At 40.0% G+C, this 21,589-nt stretch overlaps 1 protein-coding gene across 2 annotated transcripts in view; it reads right to left on the reverse strand.

Annotated features, from left to right (window-relative positions):
* Nucleotides 1–21,589, reverse strand: part of LOC124863160 (BAH and coiled-coil domain-containing protein 1-like) — a 92,224-nt gene that overhangs the window by 40,414 nt on the left and 30,221 nt on the right. For both annotated transcript variants that reach the window (XM_047357424.1, XM_047357423.1), the window contains exon 3: nucleotides 9,988–10,170. In XM_047357424.1, the coding sequence (XP_047213380.1) occupies nucleotides 9,988–10,170 (183 nt within the window). The remainder of the gene's footprint in view (nucleotides 1–9,987; nucleotides 10,171–21,589) is intronic.

Here is a 21,589-nt window from a genome sequence, read left to right on the forward strand (position 1 = left end):
CATCCCCCCTTGTCTTTTTTTGCTGTCATGATTAATAAACATCCACATTTATGCCAATTCATCAACTAGTGTGGGGGGAGAGAAATCCTTTGTTTAAGCAAGACATTTTCTCTGATTTTCAGAAGAAAAGCAAAGAGCTGTTTGCCAGTCTTTATCCAAGCTGGGAGAGCGCCTATTCCTCCAGCAGCATGTTGTTTGTGAGTGTGAGAATTGACAACGTAATCCCTTTTCACAGTGTGGTCTGGCTGTGCCCGATAATGCCAGCCTGCTCAGTTTCAACGTACTCTCCAATGGTACGGCAAGGGGGAGACTGCTGGGCACGGCAAAGCCCATTCAGCCATTAATCTCCTCAGGACAAGAGGAGCTGCCGCTGCTGCTGCAGGTGACTTGAAAAGGGTCTTAGTGCAGTCTGCTGACTGCACGGCAGCCGTGCTGTCTCCACGCACACATGCACGCACAGAAACATGTCTGCATCAGCAAGTAAATGACAGAGGGGAGTTAACAGTGCATGTCTTTTATTCTGTGGGAGGAGCAGTGGCAAGAGACAGATCAAACAGAGCTGAATTCCTTTTTCTGAATATCTAAAAGGTAATTCTTAAACCATGGTGGATTACAGCAGAAAGTTAAAAGACAAGATGGAAAACAAAAGAAAGAGTTAGTTCATCTCAGCCAAGTCAATTACTTGTGAAGTTTATCTAAAAATAAAAATAAGTGAAAAAGATATTAGAGGAAGTGTAGAGGTGTCAGTATACAATGTTTTACGGCAAAGTTGCAAGCGCAGTTTTCATATGTAAAAACAGCTTTATCAAGTACAATCGAAATGTAATACTTTGCAATTCTGGATCAATGGACATGTCTGTGTGTTTGCTTTTATTTTATTTTGCATAACATTAGTTGTGTTGATGCAAAGGGCATAACATTTGTCCAAATTGTATTTTTGGGGTGATTCTTCATTTCTCATTATCTTTTTTATTTTTTCAAGTACTTTCAACTGCCCTTTAAAGAAAACGGAGCAATCTTTGACCCCTCAACCTCATTTGGGCTCCCACTTGACTTAAAACAACAGACAAAAAAAGAGAGATGAGACAACTAAAGCCTACAATTTACTTAATGGATTTTTTTTCAAAGGGAAATTGGAAAAAAAAGTACATTAATATATATATATATATATATATATATATATAAAACACAAACAAAATGTTTACAATAAATGTTGATCTTGCTTCTGTCAAGCATCTTATTATGGGTAGGTGTTTGCAGTGGTACCTGGCTAATGTTAGCTTGCTTCCTCTGTTATGATGTGGCTTGTTGATTGGCTGGCTTTAAGTTTTCTAGCACCTGAAAGTTAATTGATTGTGGGTTTACTTACAGAAAGAATTGTTCTCCTGCTTCATTATTTTAGCGCTTTGCTTTGAGGCTACAATTCCACTGTGCTCAGGACAATGCGTGTGGAAGGGAGATTAGCCCTGGCTAAGCAACTCACATAAAAGACAGAGAAAGCTGCTGCAACCAATAAAGGGAAAATGCAAAAAGTACAAAACTGCCAGACTGTACGAGTTTTACATGTACTTGGATTCCACTTTCTTTGTAAAATTATTACTTTTTGACAATCTCTCAATCCTCAAAGATCTTCAACATATTTCAAACCATCACTATCTTATATCATGATATTGCCCACCAAAAAGCAAATTGCTGCAAAAATTCATAGTCAGTGAAATTGACGGACAGAGTGGGACAAATGAAGACCTAAAGAAAAGGATGAGCAGCCTGAGTTGCCTGTCAGGGCCGCTAAATGAGAAAAAAATGACAGAACCATCAAGACACAGAAAAGGAGGAGAGGAGGCGAGAGATACCTGGTGGAGGAGGGGCACATGATGTATCTCTTCAGGTTTGACTAATTGAAAGGAAGGCATGCAGGCTGGCAAAAGAGACAGAAAGAATGAAAGAAGCAGACGTGGAGTAAAGAGAGATGGGTGGTGGGTGTGTGTTGGGGTGGTCGGAAGGTGGATGGTCCGGCCTAAATCCTTCAAGAGAAAAACCAACAGGTAGTGCTCACAGAAGGAAAAGATTGACAACTGAAGATAGGCTTGGAAAGGCATGTCAAAAAGGAGTTGATTAAACAGGCAGTGTGCAGGCAATCGATGCATTTGTGTATGTGTATATGTGTAGACTGAGTTATGAGAGGGATTCTTTTTGGCACAAGGTAAGTCATTTGAACTACAGCCAGCTGGCTTTGGGCCTGCAGCAGGTTTTGGAAAAACGCTTTTTATTTTTTCCACTCAACTATTTTGAAGGCTGAGTGGAAAAAAGTGACACGCAAGAGTGACTTTTCACACATAGGCCTCTTTGACAAAAAAAAAATAAAGTACTTATTATAATAGTCTCTATAGGGTATATACATTGCACTGCCTCCCCGAGCATTATTACAAACACATGAACACAAACGCATTTTGAGTCAGTAAATGAATAACAAATTTGTGTCTTACATTCAGTGGTTTTAACTATTTGTAATCAGAGTGACAATCTAAGAGATCACAAATCATATGCCCACTACCCACACACAAAACATATCTTTTAAAGTTATGTGAAAACATTAAGACTGTTTTTATAACATATTTTTCTAACAAAAAAAAACAAAAAAAATCAAGTAACATAACTAACTTTCAACCTTTAATGCAGTTGTGAAAGGAGGATATCTTCATTCTCCCAAAAAACATGAAGGCCAGACTAAGGTTTGACATAGGAAAGTCAACAACAAGGACTACTGGAATAATGTTCTTTTGAATCTTAAATTCAAACTTTTCAATATCATATCTGGTTTAAACCAAAGTCAGCATTCCAGAAAATGAGTCACATTCCAATTTTGAAGGATGGAGGTAGAACTGTCATGATTTGCAGATCCTTTGCTGTAGCAAGACATGGCCAGCTCCCTATCATATTATCCAACATGGATTCTATCATGTATAGGAGGATGTTTGAGGAAAATGTGACTCAAGCTATAAAAAAAAGTAAAGCAGCAAAACTGGACCCTGCAAAGTGATAATGAGCCAAACTACACCAGTAAATCCACCAAAGACTTGCTCAGAATTACGAAATGGAAAGTCCCGGGCAGAGTCAACATCCAGATATTGATCCTTTTGAGATTCTTTGTGATGATTTGTATCTGAAAGAAACTCCACAAACATCTAACAGCTGAAAGCAAAGAGTGGGGCAAATGTCTAAAATAAGTTTCACACTGAAGTTCTTTCAAGCTAATGGTGTTTACATTCACTATTAAGAGGATAGGATGTCCTAACTCAGCTCATCTGTTAATTGTAATGAGCTTATATTTACATTAGCTTACATTTTAAAATCTCTAGATATCCAGAGATTATTAAAACCATTAGTATTCTTGCTGACACACCATAACAAAATGTAGTTCCCCATTCTGAAAAACAATTTCAAAAATGTTCATATTTGCCACCAGTAAAGGATCAGCAGAATATCTTAATTTTACAAAATACCCATGTTAGTTTGGACAGGGCTCTATATTTTTGATTGCTATAATCTGCACTGTCCTTACAGTATATAGAGCACTGGCATCAAGATGATGTCCTTTATTAGGTTCAAGACAGTTAAAGAGAAGCAGGTGCAGGTAAACAACAGTATGTATGGCATCCTCTGTGCAGTACTACATGCACATTTTTGAAAAGCATTTAAACTAAATTTGCTTTCATTGCTGATCCAAAGCAAACAGAGGGAGATGTTTAAATTAATACGGGACATGCAAAATGTTAACCTAGTGAAATAAAACATTGTTTTCACACCCAAAGCAGTCCTTCAAAAATAGGAATTCAATCCTGGTGTCAAATTTTATTAAATCAAAGAATTAATGCTAAAGAGCCCCATGTGTATTTCAGAGATAATATCAGCTTTGACATGGGAGTGGGTACATGTTTATCTTAGTGTATGTTTTGATTACTGTGGGTTTTGTATATCTAATTCGATTTTACATTTTTTTCTTTATCTATTAACAAAATAAAACTTGGAGTAATGTTTTGGCAGATGATGCATTGACAGATTCCATATTGCTTAATGATGAAGCTTTTTTATTTCACTTTCAAATACATCAGATGCCCATTAGAAAAGAAGAAAGACAGAGCAGGGCTTCAAACCAGCAACCCACCAGTTACAGGATGAACCCCTACCATCTGAGCCACCGTTGCATCATCATCTATTGAACTTTAGATTAAAACAGTTCTCAGGGGAATGTAGGAAAGCAAGAATGTAAGAAAGAACATTCTGCCCAATTACAGTTACAGTTAAATCCAGATGTTTACATACAGTGTATAAGAAATACAGATAACCCATTTCCCTCAGGTTCTGACATTAAATAAGGACTAATCATTTCCTATATTAGGTCAGATAGGATTATCACATATTTTTGTATTTGCAAAATGTCAAAATAAAGAGACTTTTCAGTGATGTATTTTTATGACCTTCAAATTCAGAAGTTTATATACACTCAGTTCATAACTCAATAAAGTATTTGGGAAAGCCAAAATGAATGGAGGCAACACCTAAAACATAGGACATCCATGTGTGAGATCATGGGCAAAAGGAATAGCATTCTGGATCTGCAAAAGTCTTTTTTATCCATTGGTTTAATTTCAGGATGCCTGAAGGTGCCATGTTCACCCCTTCAACAATGCATCTTATACCCAAGTAGCATGGGAATGTTCAGCCTTAGGTTGTTTATGAAGATGTGTTCTGTGTCCCAAAGATGAGCATGTTCTGGTACAAACTATGCATTTCAACACTAGAACAAAATCAAAAGACATTGTGCTGGCTGAAGATGGTAAGAGAGTGTCAGTATGCACAAACAAAAGAGTCCTGCACAGATATGAAAGGTCACTCAGGAAAGAGGAAGGATGAAGGCACATTTACTACAAAAATAACATAAAAAACTAGATAACAGTTTGCAAACACAATCAGGGACAAATACTTTAATTATTGGAAAAAATGTCTTATTTGGATGAAAAGGTGGGAACCTTGTAAGTTTTCGAACACCAAAATAACTGTGAAGTATGGGGGTATCTTGCTGCAGGAGGGAAGCAAAACCTCAACACATCAGCCAGGATGTTAAAGATTGGACACAAATGGGTCTTCCAAATGGACAATGACCCTAAGTATACTGCCAAATCAGTTACAAAATAGCTTAAAGACAGCAATGTCAATCTTTTGGAGTGGTCATCACAAAGCCTTGACCTCTGTCCTGTTAAAAATGTGTGAGCAAAGCTTAAAAGGTGTGTGTGAGCAAGGCAGCCTACAACTTACACATTTTATCAGGATGACAGGGTCAGTTTGTGGAAGGATACCTAAAATGTCTGATCCAAATCATAGAGTTTAATCAAATTCAGAATCAGAAAAAAACTTTATTGCCAAGTAATGTTTCACATGTTTGAGACAAACATACATCTGACATAAATAAATGTGGAAATATGTAGTTAAAAACAAAAACAAGTTGTGTAGGAATGTTAATAGAAAAATAGAGCACCGTGGCTAGTGGTTAGAGAGCAGGGCATTTGTGTCCTGGAGAGGTCACAAGTACCCTGGTTTGAATCCCACAGCCAGCCACTCTGGGTCCCTGAGCAAGACTCTTAGCCCCTAAATGCTCTCCGGGTTCTGCACAGTTGCAGCCCACTGCTCCATGCGGGTCAAATGCAGAGGACAATTTCTCCATTATGGGATCAATACAATTTTTTTATTTTATTTATTTGCAAGGGGAAAGTGTCCATGGGGTCCAGGGCCTTGTTAATGAGGCTAGCTGCAGACGGGAACAAAATTACATTGTAACTACCTGGTTTTAGATGTCTATGCCTAAAACACATTTTTTCTGGACTAGCCGCCAACTTTAAATTTTACCTGCAACATTTGAATTAGCATGTAAGCAACCTGTTTAAAAAGACACTCGGAGACAAGAAAAAAAATATCCCTGGCATATCTACGAGCATACAAGTGAAACACTAATGCGGCAATACATGCAGAAGTCAGAGCTTGCTCTGCTGCCGGCGGGGGGCTGCTGACACCCAGAGAGAGGAGACGAGAGTCTGGGTAATTGTGCCGCTCATTTTGATGACTTGGTTTTTATGCAAAACAGGAAAAAGACAATGTGCAATTATGTTGAGGAGAGAACAGCTGAATGTGGTTGATGAACAGTCTGGATTCAATCATGCTCTTAGTGCGTTATATGCAATTAAACTGCAATAGAGATAATGGCCTCCATTGCCAACTGAGTAATAATCCCAGTCATAATCACCTCCATTACTTTTATTAGCCTTGGCATTGCCATCATCATTCCTAATATTATTTTTCTTTTCCACAAAAGAAAGTGCTTGACGATGAAACCTTAAAAGCGTAAGGTAAGACAAACAGTGATGCTTAAAAAATGAGCCTGTAGGGAGAATGATTCTTAGTGAGCTGATGTTGAAGTTGATATCTCAGTTGAGATATTCTCTGTGAATTGTAGCAACTGTGAACTGACTCAACCAATGATGCCTTGGATGGAAGAAGCATAGACAGTTCAACAAACTCATAAAAGCTTAGGAACATGAACAGTGACGGTGGGTGTAAGATGCCTCAGTCTGAAGCTTTAAATGTAGCATAGCCTTTTGTAGTAATAATTTAAGAATTTTATTGATGGCCGTGCACCAGTTTAAAGAGTTCTTGTAGGATGTTGATCTACCTCTTTTTTAAATATTTTTAGTGTCTTTATTAAACAGCAATTTGACAGGAATGAGGATGGAGAGAGAAGAGGAAAACATGCAGCAAATGGACAGAGGTCAGGAACTGAATCCAGGACAACCGTGTGGCAACAGCGTAGCCTCTGCACATGGTGCACCTGCTCAACCAACTAAGCCACCCAGCGCCCCTGCTTTTGTTGATTTACTCCTAAAACACTTTTATATCTTTGAAGACTTTTTGCTTGAAACATCTGCTGATACAGCTCTTGTTTGTCAGGGGGATTACTCAGACGTTTTTTGCTTGTTTAAGCTGTAAGGCAAAAAGAACGTCCATCTCATCACCAGAAGTACATAGCCAGGCATACAGATATTCTCTTTAAAAAAATTATTAACCTGAATTTTACTCCTACCTTCAATCTGATTATAAATTTGCATATAACCATCCACTGTTTGAACAGCGGTTAAAAAGGGAAATGAAAAAAAGGGAAAATGTGGCAGTTACTAGGAGTTAAAGGAGAAAAAATGAAATCGGTTTTGCTTGGTGTACTCATTTCTGGGATCCTAAGCAGAACAAAAACTGTTCTGACTTATCTGTACTTGCAATCTGAGCACTTATATACCACCCTACTTATGAGATAGATAAAACATACCAATGTAAGTGAAGATAAGTAGCCTAGATAATTATTTTTTTACTATATCTCTAACCTTCATCTTAGATCTATCTTTTAAATATAGCTTTTTTTTTGTGTTCACTAGGAGTTTATCATTTTCTAATTATGTCTACTTTTTTCTTTATCTAATGATACAGTTCCTTGAAGACGTGTTCACAATTCTTAAACTTTGTCCATATATTGCCACTTAACCTCAAACGACTATGCATTTTATTGGATTTTATGTTATAGACCAACACAAAGAAACACATATTTGTAAAGTTAGAGGGAAATTACAAATAAAGGCATCTGAAAGGTTTAGAATCCATTCGTTTTCATCTCCTTTTATTGTGAAACCTTAAAAAAATTGAACTTTTTATATATGATTGGTGGAAAACTGGTGGCGGCATTATGCTGTGGGGATGCTTTTCTTAAGCAGGGAAGCTGATCAGAGTTGATAGGAAGATGGGTGGAGATAAATCCAGGGCAGTCCTGGAGAACAACCTGTTTACCTTTTAGCAGGAGAACAACCTAAACTATGCAACCCGAACTACACTGGAATGGTTTATATCAAATTCATATCAAAATTCATATGTTAAAATGGCACAATCAAAGTCCAGACCTAAATCAAATTAGGAATCTGTGGCATGATTTTAAAATTGGTGTTCACAGACACTTTCCCTATTATTGACATAATAGTCCTGAATACAAAGGCACTTCACACTTTTCAGATTTTTACTTGGATATGTCTTTGTTTTTATTTCCTCTGTCATCCTGGGTATTTACAGGGGTTGGACAATGAAACTGAAACACCTGTCATTTTAGTGTGGGAGGTTTCAAGGCTAAATTGGACCAGCCTGGTAACCAGTCTTCATTGATTGCACATTGCACCAGTAAGAGCAGAGTGTGAAGGTTCAATTAGCAGGGTAAGAGCACAGTTTTGCTCAAAATATTGAAATGCACACAACATTATGGGTGACATACCAGAGTTCAAAAGAGGACAAATTGTTGGAGCACGTCTTGCTGGCGCATCTGTGACCAAGACAGCAAGTCTTTGTGATGTATCAAGAGCCACGGTATCCAGGGTAATGTCAGCATACCACCAAGAAGGACGAACCACATCCAACAGGATTAACTGTGGACGCAAGAGGAAGCTGTCTGAAAGGGATGTTCAGGTGCTAACCCGGATTGTATCCAAAAAACATAAAACCACGGCTGCCCAAATCACGGCAGAATTAAATGTGCACCTCAACTCTCCTGTTTCCACCAGAACTGTCCGTCGGGAGCTCCACAGGGTCAATATACACAGCCGGGCTGCTATAGCCAAACCTTTGGTCACTCATGCCAATGCCAAACGTCGGTTTCAATGGTGCAAGGAGCGCAAATCTTGGGCTGTGGACAATATGAAACATGTATTGTTCTCTGATGAGTCCACCTTTACTGTTTTCCCCACATCCGGGAGAGTTACGGTGTAGAGAAGCCCCAAAGAAACGTACCACCCAGACTGTTGCATGCCCAGAGTGAAGCATGGGGGTGGATCAGTGATGGTTTTGGCTGCCATATCATGGCATTCCCTTGGCCCAATACTTGTGCTAGATGGGCGAGTCTCTGCCAAGGACTACCGAACCATTCTTGAAGATCATGTGCATCCAAAGGTTCAAACATTGTATCCTGAAGGCGGTGCTGTGTATCAGGATGATAATACACCAATACACACAGCAAGACTGGTGAAAGATTGGTTTGATGAACATGAAAGTGAAGTTGAACATCTCCCATGGCCTGCACAGTCACCAGATCTAAATATTATTGAGCCACTTTGGGGTGTTTTGGAGGAGCGAGTGAGGAAACGTTTTCCTCCACCAGTATCACGAAGTGACCTGGCCACTATCCTCCAAGAAGAATGGCTTAAAATCCCTCTGACCACTGTGCAGGACTTGTATATGTCATTCCCAAGACGAATTGATGCTGTATTGGCCGCAAAAGGAGGCCCTACATCATACTAATAAATTATTGTGGTCTAAAACCAGGTGTTTCAGTTTCATTGTCCAACCCCTGTATATTCAAAAGTAAAAAGATATCTCCATTTTATCCCTTTACTTCCTGATCAAACTAAGTTTGGGGGGCTAAACCTAGAGTGTGTGTTTATATGGGGTGTCTGAGCATGTGTTTGTGTAGTTAGGATGTTGTAAAGCTGAGTGTTGGGTGGGAACCCCCTTCTATTAAGCTGCAATAGAGGCACTGGCTGAAAGTTTTGCAATCACTGAAACTTTTTATTGGCCCACGTTTACATGTGCTGCTTCGCACAGTCTGGGGTAACATTCCTGCTGACATGAACTGAATACCGGAAGAGTCCTTGGCTGAATTATTGACTCTGTTTCCTTATTCAGCCAACTGAAACACAGCCCTCTGTCTCTTTTTCTATTTTTGGTGCAAAACTATTGCTTGATTATTACAAGATGTACTTTTAGCAGAAACAAAATCCCTCAAAATAAGCAATAACAATGTACCAGCCAAAGCTGTCTCCAGTACTGCCAAAATGTAAGTATCACTTTTTACTGACGATGTGATGAAGTGATGGGTTATGAGTGTGCATATGCTTGTGTTATGTGAGGTACCTTCATGGGAATGGGGAAACCAGATCTGCGAGGCGCTGGAGTGAGGTCCACCTCGGAAGGAGGGCGAAGAGGGGGAGGAAGGCGGTCGGGAGGGGTGAGGCGGGTGAGACGGCGGGGAACCCAAACTACTGGCCAGGAAGGTCCCCATGAAAGAGGCCGATGAGTTGCCCATCAATCCACTGCCTGCATCACCGAGTGGACAAAGGGGAAGAAAGAAAGCAAGGATTAGAATTAAAGGAGTTGTTGCCATGATTTTGACTAAACTTTTTAAGAAGAGGCATATCTAGATGTAAACTCGCCATTCACGTTGAATCATCAAGCCTTGGAGAGGATGAGTGAATGAGAGATCGTGTGTGTGAGAGAGTGTGAGACTCTCCTCCCCTTTGCTGTCAGCAGAGTCCTCTCCCCTCATCTCCCCTCACAGCACCTCTCCCCATGGGCAGACAGAGGTCTCATCTCACAGCTGAGTACACACTTTCTCAGGCTCTCTCCCTCTCGCTCTCACACATTTTTCTCCTGCTCCCCAGTGTCCCTTTCTCAATTTCTCTCCCTCTCCATTATCTTGCTCTCTCCATCTTTCACTTTTATGCCCTCAATCTCTTTTATTGCTTTGCTCCATTTCACATTCGCTCTCTCTTTTCTGTCTTTCACTCTTGCATTTCTCAGCATGACTAGAATAGTCTTATTTTTCCCTCTTTTTCTCTTTTTTGGTTCCATTTTTGGTTTTCCCTTCCTCTTCTTTGTCAAAACAGCCATTTCCGCTCCTCTCTTTCCTATTTTAATGAGCAGAAATACACTATGTCCGGGCCTCTTCAAATTCCTATTGTCTCTCCTTCCTTTTCCTCTATAAGTTTCTTTTTGACTTATAGTGTTGCTTCGCTTTGTTCTTCCCAATAGTAATGACACCAGCCAAGTATTTTGTCCCTGGCTGGCTGAACCTTGTGTTTAACAAGACTATGATGAGTAATTGACCATTTGTAGCAACGCCCATGTGACTGGGGGCTGATTGTCTATTATGCATTGCTGGGCAAGCTGGTGAAAACACACTGATTAACCACTGCTTAAATTGCATTCCCATTACACGCCCACCAGTGCACTTGAGTGGAGGCCCAGGTGCCCAGCTCTTTGCACATTCATTTTCCCCCAAGTGACACAACCATGAGGTCTCATACATATGTATAAGGTTGCCAATATAAACCTGTGAGGGGACTGAGTCAGTCCCTTCCCTTGTAAGAACAAACGTCTGAAAGTCTTAATCTGGTCAGCAGGGAAAGAGCACCTCTTTAAGGCTCCTAGAAGGCTTTAACCCACCAGTCTGCTTCATGCATCTACAGGAACAAGCTCATGGCTAAAAGGTCAAAACAAAAGGGCCAAAAGAGAAAGCCACACACATCTCCTGATGCACAATTTCATGAGCATGTCGTGAATTGCACCATAGCAGAAGACGTGGAAATGCCCCAGGACGTCCAAAAAACATTTCCATAAAATTGGGCCTTGATGTTACCAATTCAGTTAGGAGACACAGAAGGAAGCATTAAGCAAAGTATTCATACCCCTTTAACTTCTTTCAAACTTATTTTTGTCACGTTACAACCAAATACCACACAAATTCAATGTGGTTTTTAGGGGATTTTCTGTGAAAGATCAACACAAAGAAGTGTAGAATTTTGATGGGGAAAGAAACAGATTGACGGTTTTTAAAATTTTACAACTTTTGTATTCAGCCCCCTTTACTATGATATCACTAAATAAAACACCAAAACAACCGATTCAGAAGCCTCTTACAAAACAGAGCCCACTTGTGTGTGATTTGTTCTTAATACTGTGACCACCTCAGGTTTGTAAGAAAATTATTGAACAAATAGCATCAGGAAGACTAAGAAACAGAGCAAACAGGGCAGGGTAAAAGTAGTAGAAAAGTTCGAAGCAGAGTTAGGGTACTCGTACTCGTCGTCTTCCGCTTTATCCGGGACCGGGTTGCGGGGGCAGCAGTTAGATATTCAGCTTTGAATTTTGTTTTATACAGAGTTAGGGTATAAAACAAAATTCAAAGCTGAATATCTAATGGAAAACCGTTCTGTCCGTTATAATATAATGGTACAACTTCGAACCTACCAAGACGAAAACTGCCCACCTAAACTAAAAGGCTAGGAAGAAGAGCCAAGAGGCCAATGGAAACTCGAGGAGCTGCAGGAATTCACAGAAGAAAGCTAGTGTTAAAAAAACTATAAGAAGTCCTGTTTGAGGTAACAAGACACGTAGAGAACACAGCATGTAGAAGGAGATGCTCTGGTAAGACCAAAATTGAAAATCCTTTGTTTAAATCCAGGGCAACTTTGCAAGAAAAAAGAGGCTGTGAAATAAACTGAGGTAGATGTTAACCTTCCAGCAGGACAACATCACTGAACATACAGATCAAAGCATATTCATTTGTTAGAATACCCCAACCAAAGTCCTTACCTAAATCAAACAGAGAATCTATGCCAAGGCTTCAAAATATATGTTCACAACTGGGCACCATCCAATCTAACCGAGTTGAAGCCCAAAAGACAAAATAAAATAAAACACATTGAAGTTTTTGGTTGCACCATGACAAAATGTATAAAAATATTGTAGGGCAATGCATATATGACGCTGCTGTTATGCAGATAATTTAACTAAAACAAAAATAGCTACATTTAGCTGCTAGAAAGATCAACACACAAAACAATAGAAGATGCACCATTCCTGCAACTATTTAAAGAGTGTAGCATACACAACTGATAGAGGATTCTCCAATTGGAGGAGCATTGTGGCATTGTAAAATACCACAAAAGTCATTCTTTTTCTCCCTGCGTCCCTCTCTGCTGACACCTCTTATCACCCTGTCCCTGTGGAGCACTTCTGGCACAGCTCTTCGAACTACAGGGCAAAGAGGGTCGGGGGCAGCCAGGGGGGGCAGATTATGGCCAGCGTGCTCACCAGGCACACATCCAGCTTCCACCATCCAAGCAACTTGGGCTCCTGTGTGCCACCGCCTTTTACACTGCACACACTCGTCCCCTCTGCCTGTAGCCCCCAGGAACTCTAGCTTTCCCCATCGCCTCCAGCTCACATAAATCAGCTAATCCTCCTGCATTATTAACAGCCTTTCCTCAGAGAGAGAGAGAGAGAGAGAGAGAGAGAGAGAGAGATGCTGAGAGTAACAAAGAAGCCAAAGAAGCCTCTCTTCACAATATGAAAGTGGAGAGTTTCTGCCAGAGAGACAAGTAAATGAAAAAAGAGTTAACAATAAATAAGGATGTCTAGGTGTCAGGGAAAGAGATTTTCAAAGTTTAAGCTAGATTAAGGGTTGATTTCAAATTTTATAGGGGGGACTGGATATAAAATATGTAAAGCCCTTCCCAAAACAATTAGACCAGACCTTCTGTGGTCTATTTCAGATAAGCTAACGTCTCCAATATCTGCAGCAGAAGATAAAATGGCTTCATAATGTACTGACCTTACCGGCTTACTGGCTCACTAACTAAAAAGTAAATGATCCTATCCATTGTTTTCTAATTTATTTTCTTTTATTTAAAAAAAATGTCCTTGCATTTCATTTTTTGCCAATAAAGTTCTGATGAAATGGAAGTTCTGGTGACAAAGCAAGCATATGATTGCTCTAGGAGACTTAAATTTTGGATAAGTGGTCAAAGCAAACTTATTGCAAGCACTGAATTCATTCAGCTTATGGAAAATCTATCACTACTACTCACAATATAACTTATTTGATCTCTAAATACGTTTTAAATTTATTTTTCTGGTCTACCAGCGTTTTAGTTGTATAGTTTCAGCACCAATCTCTAACGGCGACAGAAATAGAGATGAATCCTATCATGGAATTATAGTAAGTGGGACACCAGAATTGGGGAATCATAACTTTCTTCCTTTATACATGAAACATCTCATTAACACCTGCAGAAACGATCAGCAGATACCACAACACCTCTTGAACTGGAGGTGCTAACTAGCTTTCATTGTAGGATGATGGAGGAACAAAACTACACAAGCGTGCACGTGAGGTAACGTGGGCCCATGCGGAGGCCCCTGAGGATGGAAGGGAGTGAGCAGCATGCTGGGAGGGGGAGCAAAAGAATGAAGGCCCAGTTGTCATGGGAACGAACAAGAAACGGCGCTCAAGGCTAGTAGGCTTTACAACAATTGGTGGGCAGACACACTCGGTCAACATGCTGCTCAGCAACAACAGCTATCACAGCCCACCTTGGAGCCTATGGAAAGCTGCACTTGTAACCACACACTCTCAGACACACCTTAGCAAGAAACTTTATCTGGTTTCAATTGTTTGGCTGCTAGGAGAGACACACCAGCTCTTTGTAGTCCTAATGGAACTAATCTGGTCCGTTAGCAACGCTGCTGATTAGTATAACTCAAGGGTGAGCTGTTGTTTGGTCTCCTAACAAAAAAGTATACAATAATAGGATGTGAACAGACTTACATGGGCCAAGAAGTGATCTGGGAGATGAAAATAATGGTGCAACCACTCCTAGCATGTTGTCCTTTTGAATGCTTGGAATCACACCAACATTTTCTCCTTAGGAAATGCACACTCATTCGCACTCTGCCCATTATTATTTCCCAGTGCATCACATTTCCTTCTCTGCTCTAGATAAATGAGCACAGGAAGTCTTTGGTGCTCCATCTTGTTTTCAGTCAGCTGCCTACAGGGACGGATGGACGTGTTGTCTAGACAAGGACACTCGACAGACAATGAGAGGTGAGAGTGACGGTGATGAGAGAGAAGGGAGACAAAGAGAAAATTGCAGGTGTGACTGCATCAACCTGCTCTCCACAGCTCAGTGATCAGGGAGCGCCGCAGAAAATGGGCCAGAGGAAGCACAATTGCAAGGGAATAGAAATGTGCCTCACGAGACCACGCAACTTTGAAACAGTCGAGACACACAAGTTGGTTGTGTTTGGGAAGTAGGAAGTCATGGTGTGAAAATTGAGTTCGTAATAATTACCTGTATGATCATACAGTCGCTCTCACAAGGATACTAACGCCTGCTAAAATGACAGTGTGTGGGGACGTAAAACAAAACAAAAAACAGCTCTATAAATTATTTCAGATCTTAGAACAAAAGAATAAATAAAAACTGTGAGCACCCCCAATAACCATTACTTTGTTAAAGCACCTTTCATACATATTCAGCATTCAGTCTTTGTGGTAGAAATCGATTAGCATTCCACATTTTGACTTGACAATATTTGCCCACTTTACCTTGCAAGCATTCTCCAAATCTCTCAGAATTTGAGGACATCTCTTGTTCACAGCCTCTCTCAGTTGACCATGTGGATTTTCTGGCAAATTTAGTTCTGGACTCTGCCAAAGCCATTTTAAATCTTTGATTTTTGTCCCATATATCCCATAAGTCATATGTATGTTGATGTTGATGTATTAAACTCTGTGGTGATAAAAAATGAAAACCTTCTACATCTTCAGTTTTCTACAGTCAAAACGGACTGGTACTTGGAATTTCAGAATTTTGGCTACCTTGATATAAAACCAAAACACAATGCTGTCACTATGGTTGTGCCAAGCATACCTTTTGGAATTATGGCCCACGCCTTTAAGTTTAGTTGCATTGGGCCATAACAAAGTCCTCTACTAGGTTTTGAGAAATTTTAGCCAGGCTTGGATATTTTTTGGCAGGAGAAATAAAGCTTCTCTCTTTCATCCTAACTCTTTAGATAGAGACATATGGAGAACACAGTAGATTGCTGTTACATGTAGGACACAATCCTGTTGCTTATTCCTGGGACTCACTGCTATCCTATATTTTCTTTAAATTCTGATTACAGTCTTCACTGTGTCATGGTTTATAAATAATACTGTGGAACTTTTTGCCCCCTTCTCCTGACTGATACTTTGTACAATAAGATCTTTTTGATTGTTTGTAACTTTTCTAGAAACTATGGCCTATGTACAAAATAATTACATCAACAAAATAATCATTGGTGAGTCAGTTAATTGTGGCATATAAACGTGGGACAACTATAATGCAACCCAACTCTGAAAGCAATTGAAATGAATACTGACTTACCAAGTGTAAACATACTGAGCAGGATGGCTGTTGGTACAAAAGTTTCACCTCCACTTCAGTTTTTTTCCCATCAGACTTTCCTACCAACCAAATTCCAAGTCCTGTCCAGGAATTTAGATGTCCATGAAACAACAAGACAGACTTTCCACCCCAGCGTTTACTCCTAAATACATGACTGGGTTTTTTAACATAGAAAAACTGGACCGGACAGAGAGACTGTACACACGAGCAGCTACAGACAGACTGCATATGCTATCCCAAAGGGCCGCTGACTAACCCATCGCCTACTTCCTCACAATAAAACACAGTAGGAATTTGAAATGGCTACTAAAGTGAGGGGTTGGGGGGGTGGGGGGTTCTTCAAACAGTCAAAGCCATATTGAAAGCATTTGTGAAACTGGTAGCCAAATTCCTTAAAAAACAATTGTTGCAAAAGTTGTTGTTATTTTCTTTTCTTTTCGTTTAAGCGGGGGTTGATGGTAACATCTATCTTGTGGGAGGCAGGGCTGATCAAGAAGTATACTGAAGCGAGAGTGAGAAAGAGAGAGGAATCAGGCAGTCCAGTACTGGAGCCTTGCCCAATGCAGGGGAGGGGGAAAGTGCCAGCAGAGCACGCCTCCGACACTCCACACTGCGTGCCTGTGGAATGAGCTTAGTGGATGTGGTCAATGCGGGGGTGGAAGAAGTGGAAAGCAAGAAGCAGTTGGAAGGATGGGTGGATGGATGGATTTATGTATGGAGGAAGAAAGTGAGAAGGACTCTTTTGATACAGGGCAACATCCAGTGGGGGGCTGGGGGGAAGAGTTGGAAGTTTAGAGCAGATAAGTGTGAGAGCAACTGTGAGAAAGTTTCAATGTGAAAGAGCATGTGGGAGCTGCTGAGCATATGCGAGCATCTGTGTGCGCGATTGTGAGGCCATATGGCAGCAGTCTTGTTGAAGTTGACAGCCTGTGTTTGGAAAGTGGGGCTGGTGGTCAGCCAGTCGTTCACTATCAGAATGATGACAGGGTAAAGACAATGAAGGCAGGCTGGAAATCCTACTGCAGATGTAGATTGCAAATACAAATTGCTCTGAGGGGTCAAACAATTAATCGAAAAATTCGACCAAGCATTTATTCAACATGCAAGTAGACATGACTGGGATTAGAGGTTCTTATCCTAAATAAATTAACTGGCTTGCTCTAATTTGGCAGGAACTCTGAAAAAGACAGTAAGTGAGCTAAGGCCCTAACGGAAACACACATTGCAACACAAAGAAATGCTTCTGAGACACATTTAGAGTTATTATAGAGGAGCATTTCTCCACATTTCGCACTGTCAAAAAATTTCTAACACTCTTTAATTGCACAGAAGTACAAAAACATAGCAGTCATCTTGAGACAACAAAGGAGTCATCCTATGTGTATGGCTGCTTAAAGTTATTTACAAAAGTATGGATACCCCTTGATCTTTTTCACAATTTGTCATGGTACAACTACAAACTTCAACGAATTTCTTTAGGATTTTATGTGATAGAGATACACCAACACAACGAAGCCCAAAATTGTGCAGTGGAAAGAAAATGATAAATAGGATTTAAAGAGTTTTACAAGTAAATATCTGAAGCATATGACCTGCATTTGTATTCACAATCTCTGAATTAATACTTCATAGAACACTATTGTGCTGCGAGGACAATCTAAAGCCTTTTGAAGCATTTTGTCTACCAGCAGTTTATGACAGAGTCTCAATTAAATTTTGATCTGGACTTTGGCTTTGACTGTGGTGTGTACAGAGTCCAGCTAGGCCAAATTGTTCAATATTGGTCTCATATGAACATAGCACCTTTTTCAAGTTTGATGCATAACCATGATTGTAGTAAACTGCAAACATGATTTCTTCCGGTTTTTCAACAACAATTATGTTCTTCCTTCAGAGAAAGGTCTGATTGGCAAATAATAGTTGTCCTGTCGTCGGATTCTCCCACCTGAGCCATTAGTCTCTCCAGCTCATCCAGAGGTATAATGGTTCTCTGATTGATGTTCTCGAACTATTTCAATTTGAGGATGATGGATTGAACAGTATCCCATGAAAATCTTCCGCCACTTTTGCCTCACGATGGGGAAGAAAGGCATCCCCACAGCATGATGCCACCACTACCTGTCATCGTGGGTTATGGTCTATTCAGGGTGATTAGTGATTAGTTTATTTCCCTTTGCAGAGGATGTATTGAACAGTGATCTGTCAGATGTTCACAGTTATATATATTGTTTCATTTGTGAAAAAAAGAAAAGGAAAAAACACTAAATAAGTTTACAATTATGGACCTTATGTTTGATCTTTTACAAAAAATTCCCAATAGAATACAATGAATTCTGTAACGTTACAAAATTATTAAAAAGGGGTTTGAATATATTGGTAATAAACTGTCACTACCTCAGTGTTACAACAAGTATAATTCATGAAGCAATTTTTTTCCCAGGGCTTTATTGCTGCTGAAAAGCTTCACCACCACCAATCTTGATGAGGAGTGGGCAGGGAGTGGCCATCGTGGAAGTGATAGCAATGTCTGGAAGAGTTCCAGCTGAAGAGAACTTTTATGGCACAGCAAATAAAGACGACATAGAGCCCATTTGCAGCCTACAAATATATGTAATGTAGCACTAGATCGCACATTAATAGTTGAATTTAGGCTTAGATTAAGGTTCGGGCTCACTTAGGTGGACTGAGAAAATGCAGATGTTTGCTAAGTCACTGGCGTAAATTTGAGAAGCGCAGTGAACTCCAGACCAGGACACCAAAGGTGGGAGCATAGATCTGAAACAGCGGCAATTTGAACCATTCCTGTTTTCTATTCCGACAACACAGATTTAATGGCACACACAATAAAAAAAAATTATGTCACAACACACAGTCGGGACACTGCGCCTTGTTCAGATGCCTCAAATGTTCAAGATGTAATAGGAGGGGCATTACAGGCGCTAGGATGTTGTTGCCATCAGCATTCTACTAAACCATTAGGTTTTTTGTTGTTTGGTTAAGCGTTTCTTGTCGACTGAGCACAAAAAGAGGTGTGATTTTGCTGAAAGCTTTCAGAGGTTTAACGGGTATGCTCGTTAACTGACCCTTTGTTACATGAGATTATTTTAGGGCCATGTGGTGCGTCCCAACTCTTTATTTTCAAGGCAATAAAGGAGATAAATTGCAAAGGCTTATCCACATGTGGATGTTATCATACCCATTTGATTTAGCTTTCTCTCACTCACATCTCATCTCTCGTTTTTCAATCCTTCTCTTTTACGGTGTGCACGGTTGAACTTATGAGCAAACACAGACGCGCGCACACAGTAAAATGCCCAAACACAGAAAGAGCCGCCCACAGCTGCGTCAGGCCATCGCTCTAACAATCCGATCTGTTTTCTTTCCCATGATGTTTCCCATTGGCACAGGGAGGAGAAAATCAGATTTACTCCCCCACAGGGCCCATGCAGTTGCACTGATATGGAAAATGATTTCAGTGCTGCTTGAGCCCATAAACATTATTTTGGTCTCTCCCTCCATTAATGACACATTTCTTCCCAGCATTGTGGAGCTCACAGAGGAAGGAGTGAATGTAAGAAGGGGAGGAGGAGAAGTAGAAGGAAGGGGAGATGAATCCTCCGGGGCCTCACATACAACAGGGGAGTCCTTCACCTCTCAGACTGCATCCTGACTGTTCCCACTCCCACCTCTTTCACACACATGAACACAGGCAAGAACACAAACAGCTAATCAACCACTTTGGAGTTTAAGAGCCGGTTGTTGGGAAATAAACTGAATCAAAGAGATACAGTTTTTCTCACCTCTCTATATGAAGTACCCTTTTCACATGTTGTCATGTTGCAACCACAAAGTGTTGCGTGCATATGTATTCAGCCCCCATGAGTAAATACTTTGCAAACCTAGTTTTTGCTGAACTCACAGCAGCTGGTCTTTTGAAATCTGCAGCTTTGCAAATATTGAGATGTAACCTCTTTTCAAAATAGCTTAAGCTCAATCGCCTTGGATTATGGAGCCTGTCAATGTTATATGTCTTGCCAGAAATTTTCCTTTGATCTATATCTGGACTTTGACTGGGCCATTCCAACACATGGATATGCTTTGATTTAAACCTTTCCATTGTAGCTCTGACTTTATATATAGTATATCTCCAATCATTTGCAGCTTCTTACAGGATTTCCTCTGTGGCTGCTGAAGAAAATCATCCCCACTGCATGACACTGCCACCGCCATGTGTCCGAGTGGTCATGGTGTGTTCGGGGTTTCCTATGTAGGTTAAAAGTTCAACTTTGATTTCATCTAGCCAGAGCATCTTCTTCACCTTTGTTTTGTATGTGGCTTATAACAAACTTTAAAATAGACTCCTTCTAGCTGTCATTCAACCATAGGTTTCTTTTTGTCACTCTTCTATAAAGACCCGATTTGTTGAGTCCATGATAGTCAGGGGTCAGCATTTTGTTTAAGAAACGAACCCTGTCTTACACTTGTCCAGAACTTTATCCCTGACCTGTCTGGTGTGTTCCTTGGTCTTCGTGATGAAGTTTGTTCACTAATGTTTTCTAACAAACCTCAGCTGTAGGTAATTAGGATGCTTTTTGATTGCACCAGATTCAGTTAAAGGGTATCAGAGAAATGGGGCTAAAGACAAATGCATGTCACTTATTTCTATATTTTTATATTAATGAAAACAAACAACACACAATTATGTGTTACTTTTGCTGCTCTATAACATAACATTTTCATAATATACATATAGCTATATATATAGTACATTATGGTTGCATCATAATAACGGTGTGTGCTATGTTAATATAGCAAATGATAGTTAACAATTACTACGTTCAAAACTAAGTGTTACAAATTCTAACTTTTCACATTGATATATTATTTAACCTATAGGATCAAGTATTCTTGCAGTAGATACTAATGCCCAATACAAATGACGTGGATTTATAAATATCCCCTTTGATTGATTTTGTAGTACTATGCAGTCAATTAAACTATTTATAAATGTTCAAATAGTATGAATACCTTTGAGAGGCTTTGTATCTGGATGTCACCCTAAATCTAAACACATTTGGCTCAAAGCAGCCCCACTATAATCCTGTCATCCAGCCTTCATATATTTTATCATTGAAAGCAAACAGTCTAGCAGCGCCAGTTCTCCTCTTTGCCACAAATATAAAATTTATAAGTTCCAAACACTTTCTGCTAGAGGCAAATTGTCAGAGATGGGAGCACGATCCAGCCTGGAGCTTTAAAAGCAAGTCATTGTTCTGAATATGCTGAGATAAAATGGGCCAATAATAAGGCTTTAAACCTCTCATTTGGCATCTAATAAAACCCATCTGCAGGGCTAAAAATGAGAAGGCAGAAAATAGCCACAGTGTGTGACAAAAATGGTCATTTTTTGATTATTTCCTTTCTGTTATTGCAAACACTGAAACTGGATTTTCATAGTCAGCTAGTTCCACTGAAAACAGCCAATGGAATGGCATAGA

The sequence above is a fragment of the Girardinichthys multiradiatus genome, chromosome X, assembly GCF_021462225.1.
Source record: "Girardinichthys multiradiatus isolate DD_20200921_A chromosome X, DD_fGirMul_XY1, whole genome shotgun sequence".
Classification (NCBI taxonomy): domain Eukaryota; kingdom Metazoa; phylum Chordata; class Actinopteri; order Cyprinodontiformes; family Goodeidae; genus Girardinichthys; species Girardinichthys multiradiatus.